General features: G+C 43.2%; 1 protein-coding gene across 6 annotated transcripts; it reads right to left on the bottom strand.

Annotated features, from left to right (window-relative positions):
* Positions 1 to 1,834: 1,834 nt before the first annotated feature.
* On the bottom strand, positions 1,835 to 25,351 carry LOC142380089 (CUGBP Elav-like family member 3). 6 transcript variants are annotated; one of them, XR_012769811.1, is made up of 16 exons: positions 24,542 to 25,350; positions 24,210 to 24,239; positions 23,490 to 23,728; positions 21,882 to 21,964; positions 9,038 to 9,086; positions 8,418 to 8,546; positions 8,238 to 8,317; positions 7,963 to 8,118; positions 7,429 to 7,573; positions 6,934 to 7,080; positions 6,760 to 6,822; positions 5,955 to 6,059; positions 5,678 to 5,821; positions 5,336 to 5,499; positions 4,901 to 4,999; positions 1,835 to 2,916 (listed from the first exon to the last, which is right to left on the bottom strand). XR_012769811.1 is itself a non-coding variant. In XM_075465608.1 (15 exons), the coding sequence occupies exons 3-14, from the start codon at positions 23,632 to 23,634 to the stop codon at positions 5,372 to 5,374; spliced, it is 1,371 nt and encodes a 456-aa protein (XP_075321723.1). In that variant the 5' UTR covers positions 23,635 to 23,728; positions 24,210 to 24,239; positions 24,542 to 25,351; the 3' UTR covers positions 1,835 to 2,916; positions 5,336 to 5,371. The 6 variants fall into 6 exon arrangements, 5 of the variants coding, with proteins under 5 accessions (XP_075321723.1, XP_075321722.1, XP_075321725.1 ...); XM_075465608.1 differs by lacking the exon at positions 4,901 to 4,999 and having other exon boundaries at positions 8,418 to 8,543; positions 24,542 to 25,351; XM_075465607.1 differs by lacking the exon at positions 4,901 to 4,999.

Below are 25,351 nucleotides of genomic sequence, written 5' to 3'. Positions count from 1 at the left end.
ACGTGTAAAGCGGTGAGAGCCGCGGTACTCAGTGGACCATATGAGCTCTAATTAAACACCCATTTAAGTAATCTTATAACACAGAATGAGAACACTTGTGGTGTTGGCTAATTGTTCCAACTTTATAGGCTTTGCTGTAGTTAACCTTTGATCCCACTTGTTTGCTTGTGTAGCATTACTTGCTCCTGACTCTGAATGTCAACTTGGATATGTTTGTGTCAACAATTATACTTGATTAGATGTTATGAGTAATAGGTTGACATGCATTTGTCACTCTGTGCTACAGAGTTTAAGAACATCTGGCCATTTGAAATATAAACTGTATTTTGAATATTTACCTTTGCAGAAAAACACAGTTTCTGTTTGACCTGCCCCTCTAATGGCCAAACCTTTTTTTTCTTCTTTTCTTTCTTGTGACCCATGAACTGCAAATGAGGCACAGCAGGGATTACAGGGTGAAACACAGCTCACAATGACTTAAGGTCATGGTAACTTCCAGCCTGTAAACGTTTCCACCAGATAGTAACAGTTTGCAGATGTGACGCAGGTTCAATAGGACGAGGTCGGTGAGGCTGGTATTTCTCCAATCAATGGTTTTTGGAAGCTCTTTAGAATGTGCAACAGTCAGAAGTATATTAAAATGTTAAAACACTTTAAACGTCACCAGGAAACTCTAAAACAGTTTTCATGAAGATGAATAAGAGTACACATTTTAAGGGTAATACCTGTGAAAATGCTCTACACTGACGGAGTCTCAGCAAAAGCACTTATCTGCTGTTGAGCTCAGTCAGTATTGTGCTCTTTAAATTGATCTCAACCCGTTGAAGTGTGGGTCGAGCGCTGTTGTCGTTTCTGCCAAAGAGGCATCCAGAGTTTAAACAACGAGTGGCGTCAAGTTTCAACTTTGCCCTCTAAGAAAGCAATTAAAAGCTCCAGTCACATCCAGCTAAATAATTGTTTTCTGATCACAATAGGGCTTGCAAACATGGGATAATTAATAGGATGTTTGTCACCATCCAGTATAATCATTGATCATTGTCCCAGAGGCAGGAAAATGTTCATAGCTAAAACAAATTCAGCATTTAATTTAACTGATAAACAGTAGCCATCTCCCATAAATCAGTACAGGAGATAATGAGGCTGGCTGCGTCTTGTGAAGTGAAATGTTCTCTCTTTACACGCACTCCAGTTACGCCACCTCCTGGTCATAAGATGTATGTGCGCTGTTACAAGTCCCACGAGCAGTTCCCGAACCCCTTAACAACTAAATTGCTTCCCTTAAATGGCATATTTCCAAGTCTTAATATTGCTTAGGGCATTCCTCTCCAACTCCTTCCTCATTCAGTGAGTAGTATGCTGTATAAGATGCTACTGAGCATCTCTACTCTCAGCTCTTCCTCAAAGTCTCCTCTGACTCTGCAGAACTCACTCTGCAATGCTCACATTGTCAAAAACGAAACGAACTGGTACTCACTCACTGAGTACCAGGATCATGGGCTTTTCGCAAATGATGCTGCTACTGATTTCAGCGACACATCAGCGTACGTCTCAGTGACAGTCTGCCCTCGACTCGTATTTTAAAAGGCGGCCGTGTGACGAGTCTGACACGGCGTGGGCTCCTCCGTGGGAAAAGCCTGCATCCCTCAGGCTTTTAGACACTGTGTAAACAGTGGACACAGCCCGGAAACATCCATATCCGAAGCAGAAATCCTCGGCCACAGTGTCGATGGCTGGTTTTTAGATTGTTTTTGACAAACATAAAAAAAAAAAAAACTGTTTTTATCATCAGAGCAACGTACAAAAACAAACACACATAATGAACCACAGCTGATCATTTAGTACGATACCTTTTATTTAAACTTAAAAAGAGAGTGGATCAAAAAACAGGATTCAATAAATTAGAAATAAATATAATTGCTGTAATAATTAATAGATACATTATAATTACTTGATTGCAAGAGTCTGACAGAAACAGGCCCTCAAAAGTTTTTCTCTAAAAAATTCTACACTCAAAATATTGCCTCCCACTCAGACCTTTTCTCCCAATAAACAAAATAATTGATAAATTAGTAAATAAATAAAAAATAGCTCAAATATTAAAACCTCCCAAATATAAGTGCAATCCCTCCCCTCCCCCGCGTTTCCCCTAAAATCTAACTAGAAATTTAAAATAGGTTTGTGATTTCCCATTTTACAATTTGGAATGTAATATCCTTTTATGGAGATGAAGATGTCACTAGTGGTAATAATAATAATAATAATAATAATAATAATAATAATAATAATAATAGTTATGTCGCAGTGTCCTCTTCAGTGTTTTATCTAAAGTAGTCTTCTTTTTGCATTTTTTCTTGTTTTTTAAATGCTGCTCTTTGTAAACTAAACTATGTACAGGTCATTAGGATCTTCTCCAAAGTCTCTCTAACCTACTCATTTAGTCGTCTTTTTTGTGTTTTCCTTCTTTTTTTTAAATATGAAACATCGGTCCCTTTATATTTGTCATGTAATAGACATGGTATAGACATGTTAAAGTCTATTGAAGTGATATATCAGCAGTTTTGATCAGTAGCCTCCCAACAGACGTGGTCTGGGCGGTCTTTAGCTGGACTAAATACCTTGTTCCACACAGACTGGTCAAACCAAGCCCTCCTCTCTGTGGGTAAGTTACTCGTGTGAACCGTGTGTGTGTGTGTGTGTGTGTGTGTGTGTGTGTGTGTGTGTCAGCAGGCATGTGTCTGTTTGTGCACTTTATGTACATATCGGCCTTGTACCATTCGAGGTTCAGTATTGAGAGTGCATGTATCTTGGTGCGCGTCAGTGTGTGTGGCAGCTCTCCGCGGACGCTCACAGGTAGCAGACAGTCTGAAAGCACAATGAACCCTGGGATTCCACCTCAGCTGGACTCTGAGAGGTCACCTGTGAGAGGAGGGAAAGTTGGAGGGTAGAGGTAGCGATACATGAACAAGGAGGGAGGGACAGAGAAGAAGAGATGACCTGTTAGTGCGTTATAAATAAACTTTAGCTCTGTGTGGGTGTCTGATCCTCAAATTTAGTCAAACATGCCCCTCCCATCAAACAAGACTTGTCCTGGCATGACTGGAGCTACTGTCACTTCTCCTGCAGCACACCTGCGTACCTTCGGACGCTCCTAGCTTTTCTTTGTTTCTGTTTGAAGGCATCATTCACAGTTGTAAAGCTCTTTTCACAGCAGTAAATCATGGTGCTCGGACACATACACACACAGTGTCTGGATCATGCAACTCAATACAGTGAAAATCGTTTTCTTGTCACTTGAAGTGCGTGTCTGGACGTAAGCATGTGTGCGTCTGTAGAGCTTTGGGCAGATGCGCTTATGTGTGTCCAAATGAGCATGTGCTGCACTCATGTGCCTCGGATCATGGCAAGCAAACACTACTACCAACATGCATCACTCTCTGGCATTTGCAGTATAGAAATTCTGGGTGATAGTTTAACCTGAATAATGTCAGGACCGCAGGTTTTAATGGTTCAGGGAGTTATTTTGTAGGCCCAGACTGTGGCGTTATACGGCCTTTGTATCCACAAGGATTTGTTATGTAAAAGTTGGTCTCGAAATAGAAGCTGAATGCTTTATTCATCATGTCCGCTGCCATTTGACGGTGCCTCCACACACCGACCTGACACCTTGTCTCCTCTTTAGTAAAGGTGAGGATTTGTGGAAGGGTTACGTTTACCTCACACCGAAGGCATCCTATGTTCTCGCTGCTGTTTTTCTCCCAGAATTCCTATAGTTGAAGGCTGTTCTCCAATAAGCAAGAGGCACTTGTTTTTCCACCATGACAACCTCATACACTTTACCTCAAAAGACGAGCTAGAAAGAGGAGAAAGGGGAGGTCGGGATGAGAGAAGCAGATAAACCTTTTGAAAGCGAGGAAGGGGGAGAAAGAAGAAGATAAGGAGACTGGAGGAGGAGCATGAAAGAGGTGCTGAAAGGGAGGGGGAGGAAACACCACAAAAGCAGTGATAGAAAATGGAAGGAAGACCAAGAGAGAAAATGAAGGAGCCAAAAACTAAAGTGCCACATCAAAGTGAAAAAAAATCATAGTCCAGGATTATGAACTCAGCCTATCAGAGTACAGCTCAACAAAATGCATGCTCGCCAATAAATACACAGAGCTTTTGTCAGAAAGATTAGATAACCTCATCTGGCTCTTCTAGCTGGTAAACCCCATGCTTTGGATCAGTTTGTGACCATATTGTCAGGTCTGCATACCGTACTTATAAACATGTCATGTCCTCCTGTCCATCATGCCCCGTCAGTGTATGTTGCAAAACATACCTAAGCTATCGGTTACTCCAGCAAAAATGATGTCATGATTTCTGTTCTGCTGCTCTAAGTTTCTCCACCAGTCCACAATATAAACCTCTGGACACCTTTCGATACAGACACCAATACAACAAGGATTATTCTGTCCTGTATTACACACTTACAGTGTAACACAGACACATACGCACACATAGATGTCCACGCTCACTATTTTACCCAAAACCATTTGTTCAAATAATAATGACACCAAACAGAACACTACAGAAACTGATCAAAAACAAAGCTGCAAAAAATAACGAGCGTTGCTACAGAATTGATCAAATTACTATGTGGTGATTAAGAGTATCAAATATCCAATCAGTTGATTCAGAGTGCAGTCCTGGCTATTGATAGTTATTGATCAGTATGTGCACAGGTCAATACAAAATAAAGTCACAATGCACCAAACACAGTCTGTGATCACTACAGCAACAGGACATGCAGGTCAACGCATGGCTGGTTGCTCGAGGTGACAGAACAAAAATTGCCAAGGGCAACCAACACAGGCAATCAATCGCCACAGCAACCCAAACACAGGCCAACCAATCAACTTACAACAATGCGAGAGGAAGGGGGGATCAGGGCTTTATCGGTCACTAGGCAACCATTGCCATAGCGATGGGGTCCTCGTGAATTATGATTGGACGGAAGGATCTTGGGTGAGGTAAGTTGCCGTTTCAGGAAAAGATCAAAACAGCAGGAAAGAAAATAAGATTGTGAAAGAAAATAAAAAGGAAAACAATATTTTAGTATTTTCACTTTGCCTGAGATGATTTAAGTTGTTTCCATGAGTAAGCCAATGCATATTCACTGCAAAGTCAAGTTTTCCCTGTTAACTTTTTACCCTCTGTTAGCACTGAATGTTCAAGTTTTAAGGTATTTTGTCCATGTTCTGTCATTAAGCCAATTTTATCCACCTGCACCCCCAATATACTACACCTCAGTTCTTTTATATCGTGTCACTCATGTCCCCCCTCACCACCACCTCACCTCTAAATATTTGTTCTTCCCCCTCTTAGTTCTCACTCAGTATGGGCGGTTGGCATCTTTGGGCCTTTTGAGCTGCACTTTAAGTCTTTTCATGCCGATCTGGAAACCATTCATGGACTGGATGGCGGCCTGAGCACTGGCTGGGTTGTCAAAGCTCACAAACCCTGAAAGAGACACATAATAACAGAGATCACATTATCCTTTTTCACTCCTCTTAGTTTATATACAGACAATAAAACATCTGTCTGTCCCCATTACGTCCTCTGTTTCACCACTTGTCCTTGCTGTAATACTCTGACTTTCCCCTTCCCTCCATGTTGCCCCCTCGTCTGTGTGTCTCACCGAAGCATTTGCTCTGGTTGGTGGCACGGTCCACAAACACCTTAGCTGATATGACATTGCCAAAGGGCAGGAACATCTGCAGCATCTCAGAGTCACTGAACTCCTGAGGCAGGTGGTAGATGAAGATGTTACACCCCTCTGGACCTGACAGACGAACACATATATTAGGCAGAGAACGATAAATTGTCTCGTGCTGTAAAAAACCTGGTGATGAACAACTTTAGATAAGATCATTGAAAGAGGGGTGTGGCCCCAATCAGGAAGGAAGTCACATCACCTTCTCTTTGCTGCTGTTGCTGGGGCTGCTGGTGTTGCTGGGCAACCAGCGTTGGCTGCTGGGGAAACGGCTGGCCAACCAATCCGTAGGCAGCAGGGTACGCGGCTATTGGAAGAAACAGAGAGAAGCAACGTCTGATTGGGTAAAAACAACAGGTGGCAACATAAGTGTCCAATAGAGTCGCTTCCTTTGAAGTGTAACGTCTCCTGTTGAAGGTGAAAACTATTAACTGAAACAACAGAGTGGAGGAAGTCACTAAACAAAGACGCTGTTAATCTGAGTTTGGTGTGTGCGCATTACATCGAGCCTTTAGTCCACGGTTGTGAACTATGTATACAGATGGTGTCTCGGTGAAATCACATAAATCATAGAATTAATTACCCTTGAAAATCTTTCATCCCTGAAAGTCAGAGAGTAGATACACCGCTACCCTCGCTAACTTTTCACCAGTGTACATCTTTATTTAACCCCCTAACTGAACCGCTTTGTACAAAAAACTGTCTCTAAAAACTTGCTTATTACTGAACTGAAAATGATCTAACATGACCAGATTCTTTAGTGACCCTGAAGGGATTTTCAACATACAGTGTGTCGAGGTGAGTAAGAGCATTTATTTTTTTTCTCATTATTGTTTGGATAACTCGTACATCTGTGCTTAGTGGAGCGGGATTTGCTGTACACATAAGAGTAAACTTTGCACAATATACATTAAATACATATGTGTATGTTTCAAGAGATTAATATGTCTTAAGAATCCAGATGAAAATGACAGCTGGTCAGTGCTTTAATCTGTTCAAACACCAACCTGTGTAGTGTTGCATGCCTGCGTAAGCTTGCTGTAGTGGATCCAAGGCTGCTGGACTCTGGGCTGGACAAAAATAATCAAAAGCAGGGAGGATGAAAAAAACTATCAATGTGATAGTAAATTCTGTTTATATCTATGTTGCATTCTTCTACATAGATGTATATTACCGTGTACCTTGATATGTGTGAACGCCATTAGTGTATAGTGTTTCAGTTTGTTGTCCACTGGTGGGAGCTGGCACGCTGCTGTAACCATTCACTCCTAGTGGTGGAGGGAGCGCTGACACAGGTGTTGCTGCGATTGCTGGTGGGGTGTTCGTACCTATTGACATAGATCAAACCAAAACAATTAGCCTCTTTCACTGTAGATCTTTTCATTACTCAATCATAAAATCCTTTTTCGTGCATCATTTATGAATTTCTTCTGCTAACTTATGCAAAATCCTGTAAAAATACAAACAACTGGAGACTCTAACTCCTACATTTAGTAACACTGCCTTTCGTTTTGATGAAGTTAAGTATCAAAAGGGTCCTAACGATAATCCGAATACTTTTACATTCTGTTTGATAAAAGCTAAAACTTCAATAACTGCGATATACGCTACTGTGCACCTTTGCCACAAATTTACACATCTTTTTGAGTATGAAGGGCATGCGTGTGTAAACGTACCCGAGGACGGCGTGATGGGTGTAATGGGTGTGGCGATGATTCCATTGGCATTGAGTGCCGCCATCTGCTGCATCTGTACAGCGGCAACTGTTGCCACAGGAGACAAGTACGCTGACTGGGCAACCAGGGCTTGCTGTTGGACAAGCTGTAGATGAGGAAGGAAGCAGAGGGAGGAAGGGAATAGAGAAAAAGAAAGGGGGGGGTTAAATTGATATGGGAAAAAGAGTAAGAAAGAGAGCGGAGCAAGAAAAATGAGAGGAAGGGCCAGGGAGAGGGAGTGATGGAGGAACAGATGAATAGAGATCTAATTACAAGGCCATTATGTCCCGAGTCAGTGGGTTAATGGTTGTGTGTTGCGGGAAAGCTAATGCCAGATGACGTATGTTCTGTTGTCTGGGTAATAGCATTAGTCCCAATTAGACCACTGATAGCCTCTTCAAACTTATTACATCCTTTCATAAGCACAGCACTCCCCTCACAAACTTAGTGCGTACATGTGATTGTTGTGCAGAGAGCACTTGTGTTTGTTCTTGCCTGTGCGTTGACCGCCTGTGTGTAGGCATTGTAGGCAGGGAAATTGAGGGTCATGGGGCTGAAGATGCCGAGCTGGGAGGCCACCTGCTGCATCCTCCTCAGCCCCCGCTCCTTCTCTGTGTCAGCAAACTTCACCACCAGACTTGACGATGCGCCCTTTAAATTCAGATAAGAATGGGGTGGAATTTTTAATTACATCTGTGGTGAACACCATCCAGAACAGATGTGTGCAGGTGTGTGTTCTTTATGTTTGTAATCATATGCGTGCAACTCACAGGCATTGTGCGGCTCCCATGCAAGCTATTAATGGCAGCTTGGGCTTCGGCATGTCCTTGGAATTTCACAAAAGCACACCCTGAAACAAAACCCAGTCATTAAATTAGAAAGTACGACTTAATTAAATAACATAGCTTATGGTATCCTATTTGTGTGTATATGCACTTTTTGCAATTTACCTTTGCTTGTGCCATCTGGTCCTCTCAAAACAGTACACTCATCTATGCTGCCGAAGGGCTCAAACAGCCTTCTGACATCCTCATCACTCTGTTGCTTTCCCAGCATGCCCACAAACAACTTCCTGTCTTCTGGTGGAGCGAAGATGCATGGATGAAGGGAAAGAAGAGAGACATTAAATCAACTTTTCATTCCCCTAACTGGTAAATTTTTGTGTTACTACTGTTTTTGTCCACCAGGGAGCAGTGTTGACTACAGACTGGTGATACAAGAGAGGCGTGAGGAGTGTGATCTGAATGTGTGTGTATAAGTAAGGGTATTTAGTAGCAAGTCCGAGAACCCGCCGAGCACCCCGCTGAGTGCTTTCTGTCTCTGTCTGATCCAACTTGACACCTTTTATCTGTCACACTCTGCTTGTGTGAGGGCAGTCTTGAGTTTAAATTCTTTGAAAGATGGGCATTTGTGCAGCACTGTGACGACATTTCACACAGCCCCCACAACACATAATAAACATTGTCCGGGGCAAGGATTTTAGTTGATTTTAGTGAATTGAAATGGGCCAGGAGATACATCATGTTAGCGAAGAACCTTCACAAATATAGAAAGCGCGTGTGTGGCTCACCTCCTCGGCCTTCGCTGTCAGCTGGTTTCACCTGGATTGGCCGATTCATCTGAGGGACAAACAAACTGGAACGTCAACAAAGACAGTCAACATGTCTCTTTGTATGTTTTGCTATCATACTGATGTGACTTAAAGTAAATATACTTGTTCAAATATTCAGAAATTAATTAAAGTGTCACATGAAATGGGAAACTAGACTAATGCCAAATTAAAGCATTCGGACTTCAGTTGAGAAATGTAGTTAATTAAAGTCCATTCAGTGGCTTATCAGAACAAACAGTGTGGGTAAGTCAATGTGTTTTTTAGTCACTGATAAATGAAGGTTAGCAGGTGACATCAGTGTGTCTGGACTGCTTTATTTCTGTGTCAAACAAACACAGCCTAACTACCTCTGATTTCTCTCTCTCTGACACACACGCACCCGCAGGAGAGTACTGGCGGGATTGAGAAGTGACAAGATTAAGAATGTGGGCCAGCTGATCTGGATTACAGAAGAACTGTGGATTAGATAGGAGACAAGAGTAGGCTGAGACACAGAGAAGGGGGAAAGGGAGGGGGGCAGGAGCGAGAGGAAAGAGATCACTTTGTGGGGTGAAATGACGAGTGTGTAAAATGAACAGGCTCAGTCAGCTAAAAATAAAGAGATGAAGAAAGCGAGTCAAAAGGAGAGGCCTGGGGGACCCAACTGACTCCAACCGCCTGAAAGGGCAGGTGGAATGCCAAAAGGAACCTGGGGAGTAGGTAGAAATACTAGAAAAAGAAGTATTACATGCAGAGCGAGACAAAAAGAGACTGAGAGTGGAGGGCTGAAAGCGGAGCTGCCCCTGAGAGATGATTCAAAAAGAATAGAAAGAGAGGGAGGAGGGAGGACAGGGTGTGATTCAGTCGTGACTTGCTCTGTCTAAAAAAATGTCACGACTGCAGAGATCCACTGCCAAGAGTGCTGATGCATCTTAGCAAACACACATTCTGAACGTCCATGCCATTCATAGACTCTGTAGGTCTGTCTCACACATACATAAAGGCACACAGCTACGAAAACATACTACACGCACAGTGCTTAGTCATACCACTGAGGCAGAGACAGTGTTAATGCCAGGGGGATGGGGTGAGAGGAGGAGGAGGAGGAGGAGGAGGAGGAGGGGGAGCGCTGCAGAACGATGGCAGTGAAAGGAGGGAAGAGGAGCAAGGAAGAGAGAGAAGAAAAGGACTGGATCCAGGAAAAGGAGGCGGAGGGAGGAGAGGGGTGGGTTGAACAGGGAAGTCACATCAATACACTAAGCAAAGAAAAATGATTGTCGAGTAGGCTCTACTGTTTTCCAATATCTATGAGATGATGCAAAAACCATATTAATCGAATATGTAATAAAAAGTGTGAAAAATGACTAATCAATGCCTCACTTTCAGTAAAAACATGTGACTTCAGAATGATATATACTTCACATCTTGGAGATATTAGTGGGAGATAAGTGAAGAGCGTAATAAGAGGACAGGAGGCAACAGAGAGGGGAATACAGAGGGATGGGAAAGGATGAGGAGGTATGGATAAAGGACCCAGTGGGGTGTTAAGGCAATGTAATGAAGCTGGTAATTGAGGAGAGGGCAGAGCAGAGGGAGACTGATCCATACATTTGATTAATCAGCTCTTAGCTGTCACCACAAAGTTATTGATCTAAGGCAAGGCCATCACACACACTAACACACGCAGATGCAAGCACTTCTGCACACCCTTTCCTATAAAACACACACTCGTAGCACAGCAGAGGAAGGAATGATATATACTTTTAACCCCCACACCTTTATGGGCATGAACTGTCAGCATAAACATAAACTTACAGAAAATACACACACTACACCCTAACAGTTTTCTGTAACCATCTATCTGTCCATCCATCCATTCATCCATCCATCATATCCTACTCCTGATGTTATTGCTGTCCATCCATGCTGCCATCCATCTTGTGCTATCAGCTCATCGATCCGTCCCGTCTTGTACATTGATTTTGAATTCTGTTGTAGAGCGGGCTGATTGTAGCAAGATTTGTGTCCACTAACCTTTTCTCTATCCTTGCATCCATCCATCACCCCTTCCATTTCTTCCTTCATTAGGCCTAATCGGGCTCATCCTTGTGCACGTAAAACAGAGCCAACAGAAAGCCCTGAGGCTCTCTTGAATTGCAGCTTTTCAATCTGAGCACGTGTGTGCACGTAACGTGTTGTGACATTTCCATCTGAACCACATGATGGGAATTTCAAGAGTTAATGTATTAAGAAAGATTAGAGGGAGAATCAGAAGAGATGGTGAGAAGCAGCAGGTGAGAGCTGCACACTGCTGCTTCAGAGACAACACAATGGCATCGGAAAATTGGCATGGCAACCAACTTGTTGTCATGGCAATTGTATGACGGCACACTGAGTAGGTAAACAAGGATGCTGGTTGCCAAGGGCGACTGCTATGCTCTTTCGGTAAACAAAGAATTAGTGCTGGTGAATGGTTTGCTGGCTTTGTACTAACCTCTAAAACATCACTCCCAAGACATTTTCCCTCTGAGTTGTGAAATAGTAAAATGAGCACTGAGAATGTGTAAAAATGCACGAGAACAATGAAATGACCAGGGCAGGAAATTTATGGGAAAAATGAAGGGATATCAGCAGGGACTTGAGGCAGAAATAAGTATGAGGTAGAGGGTGAGGGACGTGAATCTATATTGCAGTGATTACAGCTCCCTCGAGCCTGAGAGAAAATGCAAACAGAGTGTAGTCCCTGATAGTCAGACTGTACTCCGTTCTGTCTTTGTCTCTCGTCTTTACTCCAACACACACGAACAGCCACACGCTCCTTTCAAGTTGAATTATCCTCTAATTACTCACGTTCCAATTAAGACTTAATTAACAGTAACCATCTGCAAACGTGTGCGCGTACAAGGAGCTGGCTTCACGCTGGAGCATGGTTCGATTCATCCTGCTGCACGCTAAGAAGCCATCGTTGAGCTTTTACGTGTCCGAGGAGGATGAAATCGCATGTGAGGCGATGTGTCAGGGCATACATGTCATATATCATGGGAGCGGGAGCATGCATGAGCACTTGCACTCAGTAGAGGCACGTCCAATCGTGCACGCATGACCAAATCCTACATGCAAATACAGGTCCATTTGCATGCTGTGATGACAGCAGTAATACACACACAGTACGTGTCACTCATGCACGCACACACACACACACACACACAGACACACAGTTATACACTTCCCCTTTCCCCTCTCTGACAGCATCCGCCCTTTTGCTCACACAGAAACAAACACATACTACACACATACAGTTAATCTTACTCCCTGCGGTAATGCAGAGAGGATTGTACCAGGATTAAAGGATATTAAATCCTTGGATTATCCAATCAAATCGTATTTTGCCCCCTCCCCCCACCTACACAAAATCAGTGGAACAAACCATTCCACCATGGTGTGAGGAACGGCGGGGCGTTTGTGCATGTAAATCTGTGTGGAACATGGATTAATACAGTGATGAATCAATGTTATAATTTCGGTCTAATGATTCTTTTTTTTTCAAATGAAAACACTGGAACCAGTTTTCCACGACACTGAAATGTTCATGCTAACCGATTACAGTCGTAATATGACATTATGACAATTTACAGTTGTGTGAGTGATGTCCATTTCCCAGAAAACTTAAGACAGGAAAACTATTTTTATGCCTTCTCCACAATCCAGCATTATTTCTGCCTCTTCCTCAATCCTCTATCCCCCCATTTCCTCTCTCAACTCCATAATCCCTCCATACTGCCTGATGATGCGGGCGTTACAGCTTTCTTTTTTTATCTTTTTTTTTGGTCCCTCCATCTCTCCTCTGCTGTTTATATCTCATTCACATGCTTTCCACGCTAACAGACTCAAAACCAAAAACCCAAAATGAGGCTCGGTGGCCACACTGTTGATAATACTTCCAAGAGCACGGCTTGAAAAACAAACAAAAAAACTTTCTTTGTATTACTCTTCTTCTAAAATGTTTTAAAGATGGCTTCATGAGAAGAAGCCTTGTGTTTTCTTAACCACAACAACATATGCTGTACCTGTACAAGAGCATGACAATATTTCTAATTAAATGGCTTCATGATGATGATGATGATTAATCCGTCAAACGGTAATAAACAATGAAATGATCAAGCAGGTATTTCATTTCACACAGACGGATTTTAAACACAACAAGCAGGAGCTGATCAGCAGAACATTAAACACTCCTGTGTCATCAAAGCAGAAATAGGCCATAAATGAATAAATGTTGTATAATACCAAATAACTACAAAACAGAATATTTCATTTTAGTTGAAGACATGCGCTTTATGTGAAGTTCTCCACTTCTACATCGTCACGTCTAACAAGACTGTTGGTGATGATTACTATAGAATGGGGATAAATCCATTACAATGTCAATAACTAATTCTTAAAAAAAATCATTAGAACCATTAGCTCTTGTAATATTTTGTTTCAGATCACATAATCTTATCACACATCTGAATCTGCGTGAGAAAGTCCATGAAAAATTGTGCTTTTACGAAGTGTTTTTCATGATGTTAATACGTCGGCATAGCAGAGCACAGTGTAAATGTGACACTCCGGCTCCCTGATGAGACTGAGTTTGCGCCTCTCATTCACAACTGGATGAAGACATTAAAATGTGAGAAACACAGAATGCGAGTGGTAAGGTGGAGCAGCCAAGCGGCACAGCTCCACCCTCTGTCCTATCGTCTCTCTGTACCACCAAGTTAGGCTTTGCATCCCTTGGGTTGCCAGGCAACCTGGCATCTTGCTCAGCTCCGTTGCCTGGTAACTGCCTGAAACCATAATAAAAGCTTCTGGGCGGCCCATCCCCCTGCTCTCATCTCTTCGTTCTCTGTCTCTCTCATTCCATTCTTCACACCTGAGAAGTCTGCCCTCAATCTCCTCCACTCAATATGTTATCTAGCTGTTAACCCTTCATCAGCCTCTTTGGTGGAGCATGGATTAGCAACATATTTTCTTTTTCTCTCTTTATTGCCCTGCATAGTAATGGCATCAAACTGTGCATGAAGCAGAACTAACCATGCTGTTGATCCCTAGAATATCATGCCGTTTTTGTCAAACCCCAGTGAGAGCATTTTGCATGCAGCAGTGGAGCACTCACTGAAATTTGATCCTCTGGATTTAGTCCAACATAATCCAGCAGCACTATAGCGGATAACCATTAGACCTATGCGCTTGGACCTTCTTTCTATTTCAGGGAGTTTAAGTCCTTTGGGGAATGAGCTGGTGAATTAAAAAGGGTGCTCAAAGACATACAAATTCACGATTGCAGAAATCTCATATTCACTTAGATTACATTCAATACAGAGCGCATGACACATTTTTGAGTGCTAAAATCCTCATGGCGCTGGGCGGGATTCCAGAAAATTAAAGACAAATACACAAATAGACTGTACGTTCCTATGACAGCATTAATGATCTGAAAAATACCCTGATATTGACTTCCACGGTTGTTTTTGAATGCCAGCATAAGATAAATCAATGAAATTGCTGATCTCTGTCTTGTTTTTAATTTCGTGTCAATTCTTTACGTGTCATCAAGACATTTTCTATAAGGTGGGGTGAAGTGATGTGAGATGGAAAAACAATACCTTTTAGATGATTAAAATCTAATCATGGAGAAGACGGAATAAAACTCGCTCATAGGTGCAGCAGGCCTTTGAGTGTATCGGCTTGAATAAAACATTTGAAGCTTATCAAATGATCCAAACCTAAACTATATGTAAAAAGTGATTAATCTCATGTATAAACTTTGAATGCTATCAGCTGTAAGAAGTGTGGAAAATCTTACATTCAGCAGGTAAAACATGTTTCAAAACCGGACAAAACAATTCCGACATCAGCGTGCCCACAGAGCTGGTTTTCCCCTTCTTCTGCTGTTGAGCACAACATTGTAAGGTGTGGAAATCTGCGCCAGTGTAATTTGAGTATATAAAGCTCCAGCTTGGCCCTGTGGTCAGAGAGAAAAGGCCACTATTTAGACAGCAGGCTGAAGTGTGGTAAGAAAGGAGACCTCAAAGTGGAGGTCACAACCCAGGTGCAACTGAAGTCCTGTCATCCTCTTGCCTGCCCAATCACATACACACACATTTGCAGGCACACACTTAGAGGCCCCCTCTGACAGATGTCTCTGTTTAAATTGACAGAAGTACACCCCGACACCCTCCCACTCCTTCACCACCCAGAGAAAAGCCTTTCTTCCTCACACCACCCGCTTGCCCCTTCCTCCATGCTCATTATGGGAAACTTTTGTCTTGTTTCCTCTCTCTCTCTAACCAGACCTCCTCTACTCCTCCCCTGTCTCACCCCACCCCCTCCATGTCTGTGCACCCCTATTCATACCAAAACCTCTTCGTGGCCCTCCTCCACATGTCCTAACCCCCCTTTTCATTCACACAAATTCACACATTCATTCAGCCCCCTCACATGGGCCTGTTATAACCATCTCTGTGGAGACACATAAATACTGCATGCGACAAGGTGTCTGGACAGCAGGCTGTAGGTTGTAGTTTGGTGATCATACATGCAAAAAGTAAGACTGTAAACTCATACCAGCGCATGCCAAGGACACGAAAAAGGGAAAGTTACAGTAAGTGATGTAAAAAGGCTATATTTGCTATCTGCACGTGTGAGATGTCTCATATCTGACAGATATTTCAAACAGGAGGGTTTTCAATGGACAATCGTTGATTTGCAAACTCATCAAGAGTGTAGATCCAAAATTTAAGTGTGAAAATCACACTGAATGTGACCTGCGTCACTCAAGGTCTGAAGCGAACATTTCAACAACGAAGCCGGCCTCAGATGGAATAACGTAGACTCGTGTTTGCAACTAACCAGCAAACTGCTATCTATGAATGTGGAAAGCAGACCGAACAGAAGCTGGCTGCATTTACAAAACAGATGGTGTGTGATATGGACTCAGCTCAAATTTAGGCTACTTTAGAGCTCAGCATCTGAGAGACACTGGTTTGGCAGTGAACAGTCACACAGCTTGATAATCATGTGTCCACACAAACATAACAGTCAAAGTGGCCAATACATAAATGTTCTTGTGTGTGCGCCTGTTTCTGTCTTTGTGTTTGCGTGCGCGCGTGTGTGTGTGTGTGTGAGAGAGAGAGAGAGAGGGAGAGGGAGGCCTTAAAGAGGCAGGCGTTCTCCAGGGTCAGGCTTTTATGAGGCTATGATTAGATTCTGCTTCAATTTTGTGGTGAAATATGAGGCAGGCTCTTTCTCTCTGCATGTTGCATGCCTAAATGTACCCACATGCATACACACACACACACACACACACACACACACACACACACACACACACACACACAGCAAAGACTTTTGTTTTAAATAAATACGGTAGACCCCCTTGGTCGAAGGCGTACACAAACACCCCCTCTGCACTGCATCCCCTCTATATCACTCCTTCTGGTGTCTCCTCTTTCTGTCTGCTCCTCAAAAACACACACACATTCACACTCAAATCTACACCTGTCCCTCTACTCCTTTCCCGTCCCACACACGGGGAGGATAAAAATAGAGAAACAGCACGGGAAGGGGGGGGGGGGGGGGGTAGCGGAGCGATACACATCACAAACCCCATCAGGAGGGGAGAGATAGAGGCAGAGGAGGAAGAGACAGCGAGAACATAAAGACAGGGAGAGAGGGAACTGGGGTCTGTTCTAAATCGAAAATGCAGCAGTAAGCAGTGAGGGGGAATAGTAAACAGTGCTGCTGACCACATAAATATGCAAAATTAGCCTACAAAGTCGCCCTAGTGGATAATTGCTCATCATAGCTTTGCTCCATAGGGAGGCTGTCTGCCAGGCTTCTTAGATTCCACATGGAAACACACACAGAGCGTACACAACACGCACACACCCTAAGTAGATCTGATAAACATCAACTACACACACTGGATGATGGACACATGCAAAGATAGGGCCTCTATCTTTGCAGTCTCATAACACCACTGACATACTAAAGGGCCAAGCAATTAGGTGAACCGCAATTACATTGGTGTGATATTTGCAGCGCTCGTTTCAATCTCTTTGCGTGCCCCTAAAGTGATGTAACAGTTAGCATAGGAAGAAGCAACAGCGTGACCGCTGAGCTGCTGTTTACGCGCCTTATAACCGCGTCCATGTGAGTTCACGTTGCATGCATGCAAAGTATTAACTGTTTTAGCCCGGGATATAAATAAATTTACACGTCCTTACTTAAATCCAGCCTCGATTAAATTTGTAACAGCTACCATCACATTTGCAACAGTAACGCTGGGAATAAAGTATTTCAATTTATCGGCCCTGGGGCGCTGTCAGACCATGTGCATTTAATCAATATCACAACTACAAACTTTTATTATTTTTTTAATCAGCGTATTGATCCACTGCTTTATCACTTACTGTTAACTACTTGTCCTGTGCTGCTTCTTCTGCCTTTTTAATAATTCATAGGCATACAGTGTATCACGGGATGTACAATGTGTGTGTGTGTGTGTGTGTGTGTGCGTGTGTCTGCTTCGTTTTGGTTCTAATCAAAAAACAGGGAGCAGAGTGCTGCTGCCTGGAGAGCAGTGAAGCATGACAACACACACCTGGTAAGCCGCTTATCACACTTTAATTTCACCTACTCTGAGATGCCAGCGTGACCAAACAGATGTGTGTGTTTTTGAGGGTGCTCATGTGCACAAGCGTGTACACGCATGTGTGTGTGCGTGTACAAACAGTTGTGTTTGAAGCGGCGCAAAGATAAAGGGGGGCGATAAACACAAAGAGAAGAGGGTGCAGATTAAATGGAGAGAGAGAGATATCAACAGCAAAGAACAAAAGAACAGATAAGGGGAAAGATATGGGAGGAAACACGGCAGCAGTAAGGTAGGGAGAGATAGAGTGATAGATAGAGAGGGGAGGTTCAAATCTAACCAGGATGGGAGAGAAGTGTGGCTTCGTGAAAAGGGAGAGAAAGGATGGATGAAAAGGGAATTAGGACATTTTTAAAATAATGGTTACTTCTGAATTCTGCGTTTGAACCGGCACGAATGTGCATACTTGTGTTTGCGATAATCTGGATTATGAAGTTTAAAACATGTTTTCTAATTGTTACCAGGAGTAGAAGAGAAAAACAGGGAACATTTAGTATGTAAACGTTGCCGTTGGGGTTAGGGTTAGATTATGAGTTTGGGCTGACTACTAATTCAATGATCCCAAAGGGATCAAAGAAAGAAAGTAAAAATAGAGTATAAGAACAAATAAAGAAGCAGGTATATCAAGCACTTCATGCGGAAGGAGTTGCACGTCCCGGCACAGAGAGTCATTTTAAAAGGTTATTGCAGTGGGCAGAAATGACCTTCTGTACTGGTCCTAGCACTTATGGGGGATGTCATGTTCTCCTGGAGGGAAGTTTTACAGCTCTGAAAGCAGCCTCTGCCCCCCCTTCCTAGGAATTATTCACTGAAGGCTGGGCCCTGACCTCTGACCTTGCACACGTGCTGTCACCCCACTACCACCATCTCTTCTGAACTAAAGACACATACACCAAAAAAAAACCAGCACCCTACTTTAATGTTAAATTACATATTTAAAGTAGATATGCTCATTACTACGATAGCTCCAGTCTCTACATCTTGCTGCAACTGCTGCATGCATATGGGAATGAGAAATCCAGTTCTCAGGTGCAAAAAGGCACTGAAATGTGATGCCTAAACGTGAGCGTTTTCACATGGATGTGTCCCAGGGGGAGTTTCTGCACCACAGATAATACAAAACATGCACGCTACAAAGCAACTTGATAATGACCCCCCCTCCCCCCCAGCTACTGTGACTTAAATCATGTAACTCTTGCTCTCCTCATGTCGCACTCCATCTTTGCTTCTCTTTCTGAGTCCAAATTAAACACAAGGCGCAGGACACGCTGATATGGCCATCTGTTCATCTCCCTTTCAATCCCTCTGTACTTTTTCTCATTTTCCAATCTGACACTCTGTTGCCCCTGCTGAAGCTAGCAAGGACATTTGAGTAGTAGTGCCTCTACATACATCGACGTGTTTTGCTTATTTTTTAATCGCTCTACTGTCTTCATTGAACTGTTAAATCAGCATTTAATCTCATAAATGAGCGACAGACAGCAGCCGTGACACTTGTCACCACACCTTTAATCGCGTGGTGATGAATGTAGGAGAAGCACATCTGTATGAGTGTGACGCTACAGTTCCATTAAAGTTGGATGAGGAGCCTGACGTTCCACCGCTTCCTGCATTTTATAGTGATTCCAAGTTTCAAGCCCACTCGACCAAGACTACTGCACATGCAAGCATACACGCACAGTCCTCTTGCCAGAAGACCAGAATCTGACTATGAAAACGAGTTTATGATACACTCATCACGCAGCTTAACAAACAGGAATGGGGGAAGACAAGCAGTAGGGGAGGGGAGGGAGGAGATGGGGAAGATTGTGAGGTTAAACGGTCAAAAGGGTCAACTAACCGAGAGGAGGGGAAATGAGATGAGGGGTTGGGGAACTGGGGGGGATGGAAGCAGAAGACAGACAGAGTGGGACTTGTGTCGAGAGGAGGACTTAGAAGGGTTACCATAAATGACTGTGAAATGAGAATCTGAGGAGGAAGCGCGGGTGTGCAGTAGGAGACAAAAATGAGTAAAGGCAGCAGGAAGGGAAATGGGGGGGATGAGAAATGAGGGATACCATGAAATAAAAGGGTTAGGGGTAGTGAAGAGAGCATTCTATAATATCTTCCTGGTCCGAGGAAACTGGAAAAGGAGGAGTTGAACATAAGAGATATATAATGGAACAACAGATGAGGGTTGGGGAGAAATGAAAGGAAGAATACAGGAAAAATGGAAAAGCATTTCATGGGAAAAGAAAAGGAGAGGGAAGTGGGTAGATGTGTAAAAGAGAGTGAAAAATGTTTTCAGTCATTGGTGAATCCTGTTGAAGAAGGAAACCGAGGCGGGTAGGGAGAGGAAGGAGAACACAGGATAGAATAATGATAAAGATGGGTAGTCGAAAGTGACAGCAGAGCTAAACCTGAGGATGTGGTGTGGGTGCTGCATGATGCCGTGGCCCATCAAGCTAAGGTAGCCTCCCAAATATTAGAATTTATGCAAAGTGCTATTTAAATGCACCATGAAGTTTCTATTTACCATGTTTTAGATTCTGGCGAGTGACTTACTCTGGCTCAAATAAGTGACTTTAGATTTCTTTCAAACAAACCCCAAAGGGTAAGACAAACAGAGAATACGTAAAAGCAGAAAGAGCTTATTGAAAATAAAAATGCACACCATAACCACACCCTTGATTTAGCACTGGTCTTCCTCTGGGGAGTGGTGCTTGTGATTGTTTCATGCTGGGTCGTGCTAATGAGTATTCTCCCTGCAACTGTTTCCTCTGTGTGTCCACAATATTTATCACAGTTTATCTGGAAATATGATGCAACTGTCCGTCTGCAAAGCAGGCATATGTATCACTGTTACTGAAGTCTCCAGCAGGGAGAGGATGAAGCAATACCCAGGGGAAAAAGTGATGAGGATAAGTCAAAGGACAAATGTCAGCATGAGAGAGCAAAGGGAGATACAACAGTGGAAAGGTGATTTAAATGCAGAGGTCAGACTTCTTAGCAGTCCCTAATTGGATTATTGTCATTATGAACACGCCGTGCTTGTATAGGTGAGTGTGTATGTGTTATACACAGACATTTCCCAGCTAGATGAAAGAGCATGTATGACTGCAAAATGTATGTATGCAGGGATTTGCGCTCATATGTGCCAGAAGGTTTCCCTTCCCCCAACGCTCTCTCTTCAGGCTCTCCTTCAACAATTTTCTCACAGAGATCTTATCAACTCTCCAGCTTGTGTAGAAGGCGCAGGAACTGAAACTCCGATCGGTTGCAAGGCGACGCGGAGCGAATGAGATTGAGAAACATTCAGTGATGGTGGCGGCACACTTACTATCCTGCTCTAACTGCTGCACACCACAACTTCAGATAAGACTTGGAAAATGTCATTTCTCACAAGCGTCCGATATTTCCACGTCACTCTGTTTGGGTTCGACGGTTTTTGCACACAAGCTTTGATGCAAATAAAAAGAGGATGAAATTGCAAAATGTTCCAAAACAGAGGAAGGAAATTCATGCAGTGGAAACCAGGTCAGGGAGAAAAAAAGAGAAGAAAGAGTGAAAGAAAGATAGAGACGTAAGGCCTATGAGACAGACATTGCTCTTGCACAGTGCCCCTTCCATAATGAACAGTGTCCTACCACTGCACAGTCATAGCGCACAATCCCTCACTAGAGAGACTTGAGGGAGCCTGGGATGAGACAAAGGGGAATGGTCACATTAATTACACACACTCTCTAGACGGGAGCTATCACCAGAGGCTAACGGAGGAAACGACAGAGAGATGGAGAGGCAGAGAAAGATAGAGGAATGGAGATGCTGATGCTCATGGAGTACCCTATGTGTCTCCAGCGATAGGGAGTGTTTGTCCTAAGCAGCAAGACGCCTGCCGGCTGCTGAGTTATGTCACAATGTTACTAATGGGAGCTGAGCCTCCAATCACACAGACACACTGATGTGAGGCTACTCGTGTGTGTATACAAGGCATATGGCAGTGTCTATGTATGCTGGTGAGGGGGAGGTCTCTACGATTTGAAAGAACATGCAAGATGGTCTGTATGGTTGCGTTAGTGTGCGTTAGTGTGCGTTAGTATGCGTTAGTATCTGGGGACGTTTGAGTTTATGACTGTTTTGTGCACTTACCCCTGGTAATGTTTTCTGCTCATGAAGAGCGCTCTGGGCTTTCAGTGCCGACTCTCTCGCACAGTACGTCAGAAACGCACATCCTGTCAGACAGACAGAGGCGGACAAAGAGAAAGATAGGACGAGAGGAGTGATGGTAGAAAAGGTCAGTAAATGGCTCCAAAATCTGTCACTGTCTGTGTCTTTTTTCTTCATTTCCCACCTACATACACACACACACACACACACACGCACACACACACTTTCAGACACACACAGTTTAACAAACCATTTCATGTATCTATTTTCTTTTGCCTCCTCTGATTATTTGTTGCCTACTCTGAATTATCACCAGGATAATTGTGCAAGACAGTTAAGAATTCAAATAATCATGCACTATAGTAACTATACTTGACAACATCATATTGGTGTACTTTAGAGCGGAGAAGGACACTCCACGGCACGGCACATTTCAGAACGGCACAGCACAAGTCAGCACACATGACAGCACCACAGACGTGTGCGTGGGGCTAAAAGGCCTTACAGGCTTGCCACTGTCAGCTTCCTGTCCAATTCCAACCACTATGCATGCCTCACCATCACTCCAAATGCACTCCCTCTGTCTCCCTATGTGCTGTACCTGTGCTTGAGTATGTGAGGGAGGGGTGGGTAGTAGAGCTGGCTGGCCAGAGCTGTTTACTACACCTGTCACCAGCACTAAGACAACAAGATCAGCAGCAGGTTAGCATTCCCTGTGACATCTCACACAGACTAATGCAGACTCAGAAAACAAAGAATCAATGAATCTGAGGAATTGATGATGACTCAACATAATGCCAGATAAGAAGAAAAAAAAAGTTTAGAATGACAAGACACACACTGTCACACAGCAAAGTACAAAACACACACACACGCACACACACTCATCTTACAGTCCATCTCATTGCTTTTAAGAGGGGCTTACTGTGGCCGTGGGGATTCTCAAAACAACAGATTCCTTCCCTTGTGTCACTCTGGCTTAAAGGCCCATTACACTGATTGGAGCATACAGCGTAATCTGGTTCATGTAACACACAAGACCCCTGATCGCTGTGTGTGTGTGTGTGTGTGTGTGTGTGTGTGCGTGTGTGTGTGTGTGTGTGTGAGGGTGCGTGCCAAATCTTAATTTTATTAGTATTTGAAGTTATCTAAAACTCTCACATCATCAATAGAAATAAGAAGCTATTGGGTGGACGTACCATTCATTAGGGCCTCCTATCTTTAAACCTTTATAACGTATTCTCCTGTGATGTGTAGTGGTCACATTTACAAATCTCATCACATTTTAAAAAAACAGCACAAAATAGTTTTTTTGGCACATCAATACTGCTACATGGCAAGCGTCTTGATTTAGTGTACCTGCTCTGAGTTTGCTTGCTTGTCTTCATGATCTCACGCTGCAGCATTAACAGAAGATGAAGACGAGAGGTGCTGTGACAGTTTCCATGGATACATGTGACAGTCGCCACAGAAAAAAAATCCACCCATCTATCTGCCTCACTGTAGCACATCTATCTATCCAGCACTGTATCTAGCAATCTGTCATTTTGACTTTCTCTGTTTAAGCGGCGTTAGAAGGGCGAGACCTACCTTTGTGCATCCCAGTATATTTGTCCTTAATCACGGTTAGCTCATAGATCTTGCCAAACTGCTCAAAAATGGGTTTGAGGTCCTTTTCCTCCAGATTCCGGGGAATCTGCCCTACAAACAATTTGATGGCGTCGGCCTCCTTCATCGGAACAAAGTGGAGGAGATGACTGTGGGGGCTGAGGGGCAAACAGATCAGGAGCAGGTATCCCTAGAGAGGAGCAGCTGAGGCTGGACGAATCCTTGGGTCATAGCCAGAAAGGCAGGGAAAGACAGGAAACAAGTTGAAGACATACATCCAAAAATAATATCATATGGCGTTCACTTATTTAGTAGAAGTAGATTTAATGGATTTGCATTACAATGACAAAAAAAAACATAATCTGGGACTGTTTTTGATCAGACACTTATTACGTTTATCATGCTGTGAACATTATTTTTTTTTTGTAAGTTTATAAAAAGTCGAATGAAATTGTGTAAAAATTTTAATTCTTATAAAAATGCATGATTTGCACATGGGTATAAAATGCTCATCTCAGTCATGAAAATAAAAGTATTTGCTCGTTTATTTAGATTATAAATTGCCCAGTCTGATGACAAAGGACTCTTGTGGCTTCTGGGAAAATAATTATGCAAATGATAATTAGCCAATCAAAAACCAATAATGGCACTTTTCTCCAATTAAATATATATAAAAAGAAAATATCTGCGAGCAAGTATTACCTTTCGGCGGATGAACGGTGTTCAGGATCCCTACAAAGAAGAAGCAGAAGAGACACCGTGAGTGGGGGGAAATCATTGCAATAGAGCCGTTTCTTTGTTTAGGCAGCTGTAGGTTACAGCATACACACGGATGTCATGGGGCTCCCTTGCTCTTTGTCCGATCCCCTCTCAATGTACACACACACACACACACACACACACACACACACACACACACACACACACACACACACATATATGTGTATATATATATATATATATATATGCATACAGACGCCAGAACAAAACAACATACCGACAAATATTCAGAAAGCACACTTTATAGCTCTTACCGGTAATAGCCTAATGCTTATGCAGCCCGTGCAATAAAACAAGGATGCTCTCCGTTGGGTCCCCGTTGTTGTCCTCGCCGCGCTGTCTCTCCGTCCCGGACCTGCCTCTCCTCTCTGTATGCTCTCCGCTCTTTGTGCCTCCTCCTCGGTGTACTCACACTACAGGCTAGGTGGTGTTTCCACAAAAAAAAAAAAACAAAAAAAAAAACCGTGCTCCAGGTCTCCCGGTCTGGAGGTGACGGAGGAGAGCCCTGGCAGGTGACAGCTTATCACCGTGACTACCGGAATGAGATTTCACCAACTTCTCGACTTCACAAATCCAAAGTGGACGAAGCTGGCCAGTTATCACTTTCGCGGAAGCCCACTTTTAATTTCTATTTGATTCCAACGTGAGAATCAGCTGCATCAATTTAGCTAACTTATAACTACTTAAACTTGATTGTTGTGACGTAACAGCCTCTTTCAGTCTTGTCGTTATTGTTCCCACCGTTAAAGGGTCTGTTTTTAGTTACTATCCTTGCTATTTTCTGTTTCTTGTAGCGTCTTACCCGTTCAACTGCTGTATGGCTTTTCACGTCCTATAGATACCGGTGTCTCTCCACTCTCTGCCTCCCCCTCCCCCTATCACCAAAGCGGTTGCTATCCTGTGACGTAACTACAAGGGACCGTCAACAACCATGCTCACCGTACTTAAACAATAAAATAGATCGAACTCGCGCTATAGCCTTTAATGCCTCACTCAGCAAACTTAAACATTTGCGTGTCACTTTAAGAGCAATACTATGAATTTTCACGAGGATTTGAAAGGTT

Source organism: Odontesthes bonariensis, chromosome 5, assembly GCF_027942865.1.
Source record: "Odontesthes bonariensis isolate fOdoBon6 chromosome 5, fOdoBon6.hap1, whole genome shotgun sequence".
Taxonomy (NCBI): Eukaryota; Metazoa; Chordata; class Actinopteri; order Atheriniformes; family Atherinopsidae; genus Odontesthes; species Odontesthes bonariensis.
Note: the sequence above shows the minus strand (reverse complement) of the source record. Positions and strands in the feature narration are given on the sequence as shown.

Excerpts from the sequence above, each read along its gene's own strand:
- LOC142380089 (XM_075465607.1), bottom strand. The coding sequence starts at position 23,634 with ATGAAGGAGGCCGACGCCATCAAATTGTTTGTAGGGCAGATTCCCCGG. Across the intron at positions 8,119-8,237 it reads ATGGGAGCCGCACAATGCCT|GGCGCATCGTCAAGTCTGGT; the intron begins GTGAGTTGCACG and ends CTGAATTTAAAG. Across the intron at positions 7,081-7,428 it reads ACCCATCACGCCGTCCTCGG|GTACGAACACCCCACCAGCA; the intron begins GTACGTTTACAC and ends CTATGTCAATAG.